We start from the raw sequence: 12,230 nt of genomic DNA, 5'->3' as shown, positions 1-12,230 counted from the left end.
AACAGCGTCCCGTCCCCCCCCCCCTCCGCTGCCTCGTGTGCCCGCTTCTCCTGCAGAACGGGGGCCCCAAAGCTGAGTGAGTGGCATTGCGACCTGGTGTATGTGCCATGCACGTGCAGCTAGAGGGGCCCCGGGGCATCCCTCATGCTCACCCTCATCGCTGCCCTTCGGAAGGCCCAGTGCAGGTGACTTGGCACCCCTGCCCATTGGCGGAATGAGTGTACAGCTCTGGGGGCCATTGCCCCACACCTAAGGGTTGGTGATGAATTTGGGGCCCATTGCATGTTGCTGCCTGTGCCCATGTCACTCACACCATGGGGATGGATGGTCTGTGCCACCAGACAGCCACACCAAGGTAGGGTGACCAGAGAGAAAGTGTGAAAAATCGGGATGGGATGGGGAGTGATAGGTGTCTATATAAGAAGAAGCCATGGATGTCGAATATTGGGACTGTCCCTACAAAATCAGAACATCTGGTCACTCTTCACCAAGGTGGCCCTCCTTAAGGAGAGTGAGGCCCATGCCACACACAAAGTTGCAGTGGTTTACCTTGAGATGTGATTTTTAAACCAATTTAGTTACATTGAGCCATCTGTGCATGGGGATACTTAGGATATGGCCATACTGACAATGTTACAGCAGCACAGCTGCTGTGCTTCAATGTAGATACTACCTATACCATTGGGCGGGGTTCTCCCATCAGCACAGGTAATTCACCTATCTGCAAGGTGGTAGCTAGGTCAACAAAAGAAATTCCATCGACCTATCACTGACTACACCAGGGGTTAGGTGGTCGGCATAGCTAAATCCCTGGGATGTGGATGTTTCACACCCCTGAGAGACGTTGCTATGCTGATGTAAATTCTCACTGTAGAACTATGTCTACACTATAGAGCCCATGCCTGCATAGCTATGGCACCATTGTCCCCTAGTGTAGACACTGCAGGTATGTCTACACTACAACCACTGCAGAGTCACAGCTCTAGTGCTGTAGCTGCACCACTGTAGTGCAGCACTTACTACAGAGAGGGAAGAGGTTCTTCTGTTATTGCAGTACATCCACATCTCTGAGAGGCAGTAGCTAGGTTGATGGAAGAATTCTTCCATCAGCCTAGCACTGTCCACACTGGGACTAGCGATGTAGCTAGGTTGACCTACATTTCTAGAGTTCTATTTACTTAGTAACTGCACCTCTGATAGCATGCTTCACTGGAGTCCTGCTGACATAGCTATGTTGCCTGGAGGTGTGAATTTTGCACATTCCTACCTGACATAGCTATGCTGGCAGAATTTTGTAGTATAGCCCAGGCCTTATACAGAAATAAAAGTGTCTATGTGGGAGTTATATCAGTATAACTATAACAGTTTAAATTGACATCTGAGCTTATACTGGCATACCTTTCCTATCGTGAGGGTGTAGAGAAATTGCTGTCCAGCAATGGGGACCCCGAGAGGTAGGGGGCCAAAATGCTAGAGGAGTGGGGCAAGGCCCGTAGCTGAGGAGATGAATGGGCAGGGTCAGAGCTTCTCCTATTCTAGCCTCCTCTTCCGGCCATGCTGCCTGGTGTGGCATTCAGTGGCTGCACTCTCTAAGGCAATCTCTGGTCACACTGCTTGTCTGGGACAGCCCAGGCAGGCAGCATGGTTGGAAAATGCCTAGGAGAGTGCATTAGTGGCGCCACACATGCCAGGGGGACTGGAGCAGAGCCTCCCCCACCCACCAGGTAACATGGGATGGGGAGGTGTTGGGGAGAGCACAGGGCCCCCGGGCTAGTAGTGGAGCGGGGATGAGTCACATGGGGAGGTCACGTGCCTCCTTTAGCTGTTGTTCCCTTTGTATCCCTCCCACTAGTGGCCTCTCCCCAGCAGAGTGGGAGTTAAAGAAAACCTTTGAGTTCAGCTAGCCCCACCCCACTATACCTGCAGCCAATGCCAGACCTGGAGGGGAGCGAAAAGAAGGGAGCGTGACTCATTGGGAGTTGACTGGTGATGAAGTAGGAGTTCTCTGCCTGCCTGAAGGGGCAGAGCAATAACCTGCCAGCTAGCACAGCCACTTGAGGCAAGTAAGGGGAGGCTGCAAATAAGCCCCAGCACTTGGGGCAACTGAACTAGTGGGGTCATGTCCCAAATTGAAGAGACATGTAGGAAGTAGCCCAGAGAAACAGATCTTGACTCCCTGCCCATCTTCCCTGTTCAGGGGTTGATTTACACAGGGCCCTGTAGAACCTGGTAGAAAGATAGGGTCTTGGTCCCCCTACCAATCTCTCTGGCCTTGCAAACTAAAAGACCAGCGATATAGCCACTGGACTGCCTGGACACAGACCATATCAGATCCATAAAGACAGCCCTTAGGCCTTGTCTATCCACAAAAGCTTTACCTCTTTAACTATATCAGTATAGTTTGTGAGGGTTGTACCCCATTGTGAAGACATAGCTACACTGGTATAAATGTGCTTCCACATATAGCTTATTCCTTATATGACAAGGGGAATAAGTTATATCAGTATAGCTGCATCCACACTAGTGGTATAACTGTTCTGGTATACATGTTTCAGAGTGATAGCCGTGTTAGTCTGTATCAGCAAAAAGAATGAGTAGTACTTGTGGCACCTTAAAAGAGTAACCAATTTATTTGAGCATAAGCTTTCGTGGGCTAAAACCCACGGATGCATGCAGTGGAAAATACAGTAGGAATATATATATATATATATATATATATATATATATATATATATATATATATATATATATACAGAGAACATGAAAAAATGGGTGTTGCCTTACCAACTCTAACAAGATTAATCAATTAAGGTGGGCTATTATCAGCAGGAGAAAAAAACTTTTATAGTAATAATCAGGATGGCCCATTTCAAACATTTGACAGAAAGGCGTGAGTAACAGTAAGGGAAAAATTAGCATGGGGAAATAGTTTTTACTTTGTGTAATGATTCATCCACTTCCAGTCTTTATTCAAGCCTAATTTAATGGTTTCCAGTTTGCAAATTAATTCCAATTCTGCAGTTTCTTGTTGGAGTCTGTTTTTGAAGTTTTGTTGTTGGAGGATTGTGACTTTTAGGTCTGTAATTGAGAGACCAGGGAGGTTGATGTGTTTTCCGTCTGGTTTTTGAATGTTTTAATTCTTGACGTCTGATTTGTGTCCATTTATTCTTTTGCGTAGAGACTGTCAGGTTTGCCCACATGGCAGAGGGCCATTGCTAGCACATGATGGCATAGATCACATTGGTAGATATGCAGGTGAATGAGCCTCTTATAGTGTGGCTGATGTGATTAGGTACTATGATAGTGTCCCTTGAATAGATATGTGACAGAGTTAGCAACGGGCTTTGTTGTTGCAAGTTTCCTGGGTTAGTGTTTTTGTTTTGTGGTGTGTGGTTGCTGATGAGTATTTGCTTCAGGTTGGGGGGCTGTCTATAAGCGAGGACTGGCCTGTCTTTGATATAGTTATGCAGGTACAAAACCTCTATGCAGACCAGGCCATAGATAAACCAAAATAGGTTGAGGTCAACTGAAATAAGCATCTCCACACAGCCTTTTACATCAGTGTAACTACATCAGTTTAAAACCTATGCTTTTAATTAAATTGTGCAGCTCTCTGTGTAGAAAAGCCCTGTATTTACAGGCACAAGCTAGTCTTATGAGTGTCCCCACAGGCGCTTGCCTGGGGTTAATGAAACTGTTTTTTAAAACTGATTTAAGTTATATCTGCAACTTCTGTGTTTGGACAAGTTCTAAGTCTCACATTATCTTCCAATGCAGAATGAAGCCTTGAGGACCAAATTTTCAGAGGTGCTGCACACCCTCTGACTCCTACTGGCTTCAATAGAAGCAGCAGGGCCACAAAGAGCTAATTTAATTTTTTGTTTTAATTTCTCTTAAATTTTTCCACAAAAAACATTGAACAATTTTCATGGAAAAAGTCAGTTTTTTTCACCAGATCTCATGTTCAGCACCCCTGAAAATTTGGCCCTTAGCCTTTATGGTTGCAAAGTGAAAGACTGAAAACAAGTGTAACCAATGCAGTGATATCTGCTCAAGCCTGCAGAGATACTGAAACAGTAGTTCTTAGAGGAGTGAATTGCCCCATTCATTGCAAGGCGTTACCTCTGAAGCCTAACAATAACATTTACATGTAAACATGGAGAATTATTTTGGCATTGGTCACTGTGTGCAAGAAAGAAGGAATTATCTTGTTATACAGTACTCCTATGGTTTTCCTTTGGGTGACAGGAGTCTGGCTTGTGGGCAGAACGTAGAAGTGTACCATCATTTTTATTTATTTTCCCCAATATGATTCCATGAGTGGACATCCTGGTTTTACTGGGTTGTCCCTGTTTTGTGTGTCAGCCTGTGGGCCCTACATAATTTGTCTAAAACCAAAGTTTTGTCTTGGTTTCAATACAGTGCACAAATTCGCTCGTGTTGGCTTGGCTTGCCTGTATCCCTAGGAGGGATGCTGCTCCTGGGAGTTGGAGGGCAGCTGGCATGGGTGGGGTTGGACAGCAGAACAGAGTCCAGGGAGATCCACATGGACCCTAAGGAAGCTAAAGGTTAAGTGGGTAGAAGACTGCTCCTTTTTAGCAGGGATAGGAGTTAGACAAATGACACCTAGCAAATACGATGGTAGGAAATGCCACAAATTGAAATTCTTGAGAGTTTCCTATGAGTTTTAGTCTCATTTACCCAAGAATGGAGCTCTATTCACAAACAATAGAATGGTCAGCACATTGCCAATTGAAAACTATAAATTAACGCAATACATTTCCAGGGCTACTAATCAGAGGTTGTGTAGCAAAGGATATGTCTACCCTGCAATCAGGTGTGATTGCACCACAAGTTAATTTTGCTAACATGACTAAAAACAGTAGTGAAGATGCACTGGCTTCAGCATGGGCTGTACGAGCACTCCAGGGAACTTGGGTACATACTCGCATTGCTTGTCTGCACTGAAGCCTGTGCTACTACATTTACACTGCTATATTCATTTAGGTTAGCTAGATTAAAACTAGCATGGGTAGGCCTAGTCATGTTGCAATCACACCTCCAATTGCACAGTATGTCCACTTCTTATTTCAAAGATAGTGGGTTTCAAAGCCTGTTAAGACTTAATAGAATTCATATTAGCTTTTTGTCATGATAGGATAATTATTTTTGTCACTTTTCAACAGCCAAAAGGAAAATTATCTGATCCAAAAAGTTTGATGGAAGTTCATATATTTGTGGTTTTGGTTGAGGTCATAGACACTGCCCTTCAACGAAGGAGTAGTTTGGTCTAATTATTCTTAGTTAGTGCATGCAAATTTGTGGGCCAATAATTTTTCCTTGTGGGTTCCATACTCCAAGAAAGTCTGTAATTTGTATGCTTTATCTCCAGTATGACTAGAAAGTTCATGCCTCCATTTCTGGTTAATTAGCCTAAAATGAAATGCCTAATTTTCCAAACTTTCCAAGTTTCAGAGTCGTTGCTTTGGCGTAGGTATATATTATTTTTCCTTTCCCTTTTCATAACGCATACACTCCTGAATTTACTCCCATCACAGAATGAAAACTACATAAATAATAAAAAATACATTATCATAATCCTTTAAGACAGTTCTTCTAATGTCAATTTACACAGTGGTTTCTATACTTGATAATCATTATTACTCTTACACCAATACTTCGTATGTTTTTATACTTCTGTATTTTTATTTAAAATTTATTTTTTATTAAAGTTATAAAAAGAGTATTTAAAAAAAATAAGGTGATGAATATATATAAGGCAATCCGAGGTATGATGATCCCCTGTGGATATTGGCTGTGCTTAGAAGAGTTGAGGTGTTTGGTTTTGTTTTCAGTCCAGGGCTTAAATGCAGTGTGATATCCATCATGCACGCCCACTGATGTGAGTTTTAGGCAGAAATGAAGGCACTTTAAACACAACTACATGTATGCTTCGAGGTAGCCATCCAAAAGTTCTGTGAAAAAATTAGATCCAAATCCCCCTCCCCCCCCGCTTGCCAATCCCGTTTCTTCCACGTTATTTCTCATATCATAGACAATTCAAATTTTGGTTTAGCTTTTTATTGTCCTTGGACAAAGTTTATTAGATAACCTATTATCTTCACTGTAAAAAGGAAGAGCTTCCTCCCCCCCCCCCCCCAGAGGACAGGCTTTTCATAGTTGCCCTGTCTTTTCAAAAATTAAATGCTTTGAGCTAAAGGATACTGTATACTGCTTGACAGAAATATGTGCATATTCTAGACGTGTCTTTCGTACAGCACTTTTACAAGATTGTTTCATGTTCTCAGTAAGAGGATCTTCAGATAAAATACATAGCCATTCCCACCGAGTTTCCAGTTTGCCTACTCCTGGTTCATTTTTATCAAATCATTGAGGAGATCTATTCTCTTGCAGTCATAGAGGGCTCTGGCCAGCTTTCCTACTGTAGGCCCTTTGTAGCCTTCACTCATAACCCATTTCTGCAGCATTTGGTAAACTTTTTCTTTGAGTCCATCTCGTTCATAGTCATGGTCAATTTCATCAATCTGTGGCTCACTAAAGCCCAGTTTACGAGCACAGTGTTTCCACTGTTTAGCCAAGTTCTCTCTCACTAGATTCAGCTGTTTTTCAGAGAGGATAGAGGTGTTATCTGCAAATAGAAAGACAAATATAAGAAGACAGCATTATTTAAACTCCCCTTCTCTTTGAATGTCTCTCCCGAAAATATGGTCACTAGTAATGACAGGATTATAGGTGGCTTTCATGTAAGCAGTTGGTCTAGTGATTAAAGAGGAGGACTAGATGTCATGACACTCCTGGCTCTGCTACTGTTTTGCTTTATTGACCTGTGACATGTCTATCTCACAGTGGTGATCTGAGGCTTAATTAATGTTTAATGAATGTTTATAAAATGTTTTGATATCTTTGAATGAAAAATACTGTTATGACTTCTCCATTAAATAAATTAAAAATATGCAGTAGTGGTTTAAGCCAGTATTGACAAATATAAATACTATGGCCTTTTAAAATAGTCCTGCCCCCTCCTGTACTGAAATGTTTGAACTCTCAGTCAGGACCACTGATCCTAGTTTTGCTTCCACTGTTCTGCTTTTTTTCTCTGTCTTTATGTACACATCCACACGTACTGGGGCTTGGTGACTCATGAAACAGTACACTGTGCTGACATACTTAATTTCAGCTTCAGGTTTGGTAGAGGCAGCTGGGAGAGAATATCATTTATGAGGTGATGAAACAGGGCGGGAGGGGGGAGGGTATGGTGTAGTAATACAAAGCAATGTTAGTGCAAACAACCACTCATGATAATAACCTTAGGTATTGCGTAACTGTAATGCTATGTAATAAAGGAGGACCCAAAAGGTCTAACTTCTGATTACAACAGGGAGCAAGATGCACTGTACATTCACTAAAGATGGTTCTCAGAAAGAGACTGTTAGCCTTCAGATTGTGCCTCAAGAGTGAGGCGAGCAGGGACTAAGGGGCGGGGTGCACAAGGAACAGAGAGCTGATTGTAAAGAGGAACATTATAAAAGAAAGGAGAGAGATTGCTCTTACCAAATATACCCATATTTTCATAATGTGCATAAGTGTTTTGCGTGTTGACTGGAACACTGCTTACGTATAGATTCTGTTCTTCAATCTCCATGTGATTGTAGGCTCCAATTTGAATTCCGGTACTGTTATATATGGTGTATTTTGCATTTTCATCTGTGTAAAGGCAGTTTAAGACTGATATATAATCAAGTACATGCAGTTTAGAATTCAAGATATACAATGGCAAGCGTAAGGAAGAATAATTTATTTTGTATTTAAACCAAATACAGCCATGATGATTATTTTGTATTTAAATTAGAAATGGCCTTACTTTGGCCACTGCAAGAACTTTTTCATTATTAATTCATGACACTTCTGTACTGGGTGCTCTCCATGTGCTTTGGGTTTCACAAACAGAGGAAGTCACAGTCCCTGCCCCTAGGAACTTGCATTCTGAATTGAATAGGTGATACAGTTCAGAGATACAATTCACTGGGTGAAAGATGAAAGTCAATCTCAAAATTTCAAAGTGGTGGCGATGTTCCTTTAAAAAAAAAGTAAGTGCAGGGTATGGGGGGTGGGAAGGAAGGTTAAGAGAGATGGGGAGTTCTGAGTTCCTGACTTCAGTTGTGCTACACTGATTTGTATCAGTTGAGGATCAGGCCCCAAATCTGTTGTGAAATAGTTACTAGATTTAATATTACATGTATCAGATTTAATATATACAGAACCTTATCTTTATATGGCTTCACTTTCACCTATGCACTGGCCATTACAGCAGGACTGGCTCTTGGGGAGAAGCATGCTGTGTTCTGTGAATCTGCAAATGTACAACTCTTGCGCGCTAGAGAACTCCTGGGCAGAAAGCTTCTAGGTGCTCTCCCATGGTTACTGTGTCTCTGTACTGTCCCCTCTTGAGGGGCTGTACCTTGGAGGCACAATAGATTACTAAATTTCTGAATAGGCATGGCTGAGATTCTAAGGGCATAAAGATCAGGAAGTTCAAAATGGCACAGTCCCTTCCTACTGTAACAGAGATGCTTATCGTAATCAAGATAAGAGATGAGGGGGAGACCACATTAGTTCATTTTATATCATGACAATAGTTCCTGGAAGATACTTAGCTAAATGTATTATAAATTGTCCTATGAGCATTCCATGAGTGAGAAGACTGCAAAGCAAGGTTGAACAATTTTCTGTTGTTCAGAATTGACAATAAAATGGTATTCCTGCTCTGAAAAATGGCTATGTATAAATGGCCCCTTCAGATCTGCTTCCTGTGTGTATCCAGAGTAACATCTGCATACCTTATTGAAAACCACAGTTATATTCAGTTTGTAAAGTGCCACATAAATTTACATTTCCATATACATAATTTTTAATCAATATCAGTAACAGTGATAAATATAAAATTAAAGAATAATGTCCCTGCCGTTGGTGAATATGTAGCAATTGGGGATGTAAATACTGTTTAAAAAGTTAACCGTTTAAATGATTAAAAATATGTCATTTAAATGGTTAACCAATTAAATGGCTGGGTTCAATCTGCTGGTGCAGCTGGGCCCATTCCGGCCAGCGCGGGGCTGCTGGGGTCGGCTGGGTGGCCAGCCGGCATGGGGCTGCTGTGACTAGTAGGCCAACCTGGAGTTAATGGTTAAGGCGGGTTAACCAGTAAGACTAATTCTTACCAGTTAACCGATTAACCTTTTACATCCCTAGTAGCAATAAACACATTTGTGGTTGGTTAACTACTTCAACAGCTTCATTTTTCGTCAAAAATGCTTTATTGAACAAAGCCTAAATACAAGTGAAAAATGAAGCTTTTGAAGACTCAGATTTGGCTTATAGTTTCACTTCTCGAAGTGAATCCAGGTATGAATTCATGATTTCACAGTTCTGTAAAACCCTGGAAAATCATGCAGCTTGTCTCTCAGAGCCATGACACTTCATATCTCTGTACTTTATAACATATCTACATAGTGCTTAAAGATACCTTGTAAAACAATGAGATGTATCTCATTAACAGTTTTTAGAGATAGAGATTTCAGTTTCACTTTTTAGTAAAGCTGGTCAAAATTTTTTGAAATCAGGTTAGCATGCATATGGTGTTAGTTGTTAGGAAATATCACTGGTACAAAATTTACCTGTGCTTATTTTGTGTTGTACAGGTGTAGTAGGAGTATATGCAAAATTCCCCTTCTTAAAAGGACTGGATTCCGTTTTGCCTGAATAATTACAAAACACACAAATGCCAAAAGTATTTGGTAATCAAAAACCTAAAGGCACAGGTACTTCAAAACTGTTGTAATATTTATAAGAGTATAAGAACATAGTTAATGCTCCTAATATAGAGCGGGGAAAAGGTGCTGTTACCCAAAAAGCTAAGAAGCTTTTTAATAAATCCAATAAAAGTATATTTAATTAAACACATCATAGCTTAATGAAGTGCGTAACAACCTTATTCTGTGTCAAGATCCTCTAGCATAGACCCTGCATAGACACTGGCAAAGTGCCAGTGTGACCAATGGGATTCCACACAGATGTAACAATTCCTTTTGCTAGCAGATTCCAGTGCAGGATTAGAGTCTAGATATTAGAGTCTAATTTTAGGTACACAAATTTGAAAATTCCAGCCTAAGGTAACACAACAAGTAAACAGAAGAGCTGGCAGGTCATCTGATTCTCAGGGCTTCCCTATATGGAGCCTTAGTGTGCTGCAAGCCAGGGTATGAAAGTACAGCACATTAGCATGCCATGCCCTAAGTCACCCTGTGAACCCTGCTGCCATGCACAACTTCTGTAGTGAACTTTGACTTACTGCTGCTTGAAACACTAAGCATGGAATTTTTAGCACGAGGCAGCAGCGTCCATAGGGCAATTTAGGCCACAGCAGGCTAGTGTGCTGTACATTCACATCCTGACTTACCATGCACCAAATCTCTGGGTGGCCATGCTCATAGTCTGGTATTTTCTCCACTATATCATGCTGCTTCCCAATAATCCCTTCTGCATTTCTTTTCTTTCTATCCAAATATTTAACTTTATTAGTGATTTTGAGAGTTACAATTTCCACCTGCAGATGTGACAGTCACAGCTCTGACAAACTCCTCTCAATCAATATATTGATATAGACAGCCATTGCAGACTCTCCATACAGCATTTTTTTGCATTCTCTCTGTCAACTATGTGGTACCTTGTGGTTTCTTAGTGTTAAGTGCTGAAAAGGAATGCCATATCCGGAAAATCCAGCATCAAGGGTGAGATGATTAATCTGTATAATACCTTGTCCTTTTCCTAACTGGTTTGGGAGAAACTCAACTGAACACATCGTTATTGACCTGTTTGTTTTTGTTTATTTTTGCTAAACTCTCAATATTCTCTCCCTTCTCCCGCTCCATAGCCTTCTGTTCCTGAGGATACATACCTCACCAGCAATTGCTGAGAGGCATTGCCATAGCAGCATTAGATATAACCTGCTCTCTGTACAGCTAAGAGTATCAGCTTCCTGTTGGCTTGAATTCAGAGTCACTTATGAACATGGATCTTTCATCTGGTATAGCATTGCTCTACCCAATCAAGCCACCAGAGCCGGAAAAGATTCATTGTCTGAAAGGTTCCAAAAAATCCTCACTTTAACAGTTTCTGTGCTGCAATTGACCTGCAGTAAGATTCTGACTCATTTCACACACCTTTGTGAATCTAAAAACAACTACCATTTGCTTCTAGCACAATCTGGTGATTGTTCTTGTTTATGATTCTTTCACCCTCGATGGGTTGGGAGAGTTCATTAGTTATTTAGCTGCCCAACTTACTCCTGGGGGCATTCTGTGCCAAAAAAATAAAAATTCTGCGCACAATATTTTAAAATTTTGCAAATTTTATTTGTCAAAATAACACTACATAATCATGCCAGTTTCAATTATTTTGATAATTTATTTTGAAATACCTGTCAGCAAGTATGTCTGTAACAATACAGACACACAAAAATTCCCCCAGGAGTAGAGAGTTAAAGAAACCCCTATGACAACCCAGTTCCTGTTTCTCTGCCCACCCCACCCCCGAGCCCAGCTGGGGGGCAGACACTCACAACCCCTCCCGCACAGAGCCCAGCTGTGGGCCCCCCAGCTAATACAACCCAACCCCCTCCTCCCCAGAGCCTCACCACGGCCCTCCCCCAGCCCAGATACCCATACCCTGTCCCTCTCCAGAGCCCAGCTACAGGCCCCCCCTTGCCCAGACACCTGTCCCCTTCCTTCCCCGGAGCCCAGGGATCCAGAGCGAGAAACAGCCCGATGCTTGGTCTCAGGCTTGCACACAGTTTCCTACACACTGCCCTCTCCTTCCCTCAGGTCATGCTGGAGACTGCAGCTGCCAGGAACCCTCTAGCTTCCTCCTCCTCTCCACAGCAGTGTCTTCTATGTGTAAGCTGGACTCTGCTGAATCCAGTGGCCCCTCGTGGTGGCTAGCAGCACTGCAGCCCATTTCTGTGGGGGAAAGGAAATTCTGCATGCACAAAGTTAATTTCTGCAAAATTCTGCACTCCCCAGCAGCACCAACTGGATAATAGCATGCAGTCAGTAGCTTGCTTCTTCTCTCTCTTACACTGATGTAAATCAGGAGTAACTCAATTGAAGTCAATGGAGTTACACCACTGAAAACAAACATGAGAGGAGAATCAA

General features: G+C 42.1%; 1 protein-coding gene across 5 annotated transcripts in view; it reads right to left on the bottom strand.

The window, feature by feature from the left end:
- Positions 1–6,088: 6,088 nt before the first annotated feature.
- Positions 6,089–12,230, bottom strand: part of RIPK1 (receptor interacting serine/threonine kinase 1) — a 47,651-nt gene continuing 41,509 nt past the window's right edge. For 3 of the 5 annotated variants that reach the window (XM_030552307.1, XM_030552308.1, XM_030552309.1), the window contains 3 exons: positions 9,696–9,776; positions 7,573–7,725; positions 6,089–6,649 (listed from right to left, as the gene is read on the bottom strand). In XM_030552307.1, the coding sequence (XP_030408167.1) occupies positions 6,363–6,649; positions 7,573–7,725; positions 9,696–9,776 (521 nt within the window). In that variant the 3' untranslated portion in view covers positions 6,089–6,362. Of the gene's footprint in view, positions 6,650–7,572; positions 7,726–9,695; positions 9,777–11,710; positions 12,036–12,230 lie in introns of those variants that run through there. The other 2 variants (XM_030552310.1, XM_030552311.1) reach the window with 2 other exon arrangements.

The sequence above is a fragment of the Gopherus evgoodei genome, chromosome 2, assembly GCF_007399415.2.
Source record: "Gopherus evgoodei ecotype Sinaloan lineage chromosome 2, rGopEvg1_v1.p, whole genome shotgun sequence".
Taxonomy (NCBI): Eukaryota; Metazoa; Chordata; order Testudines; family Testudinidae; genus Gopherus; species Gopherus evgoodei.
The sequence above is the reverse complement of the archived record's forward strand: the minus strand, read 5'-3'. Positions and strand labels throughout refer to the sequence as shown.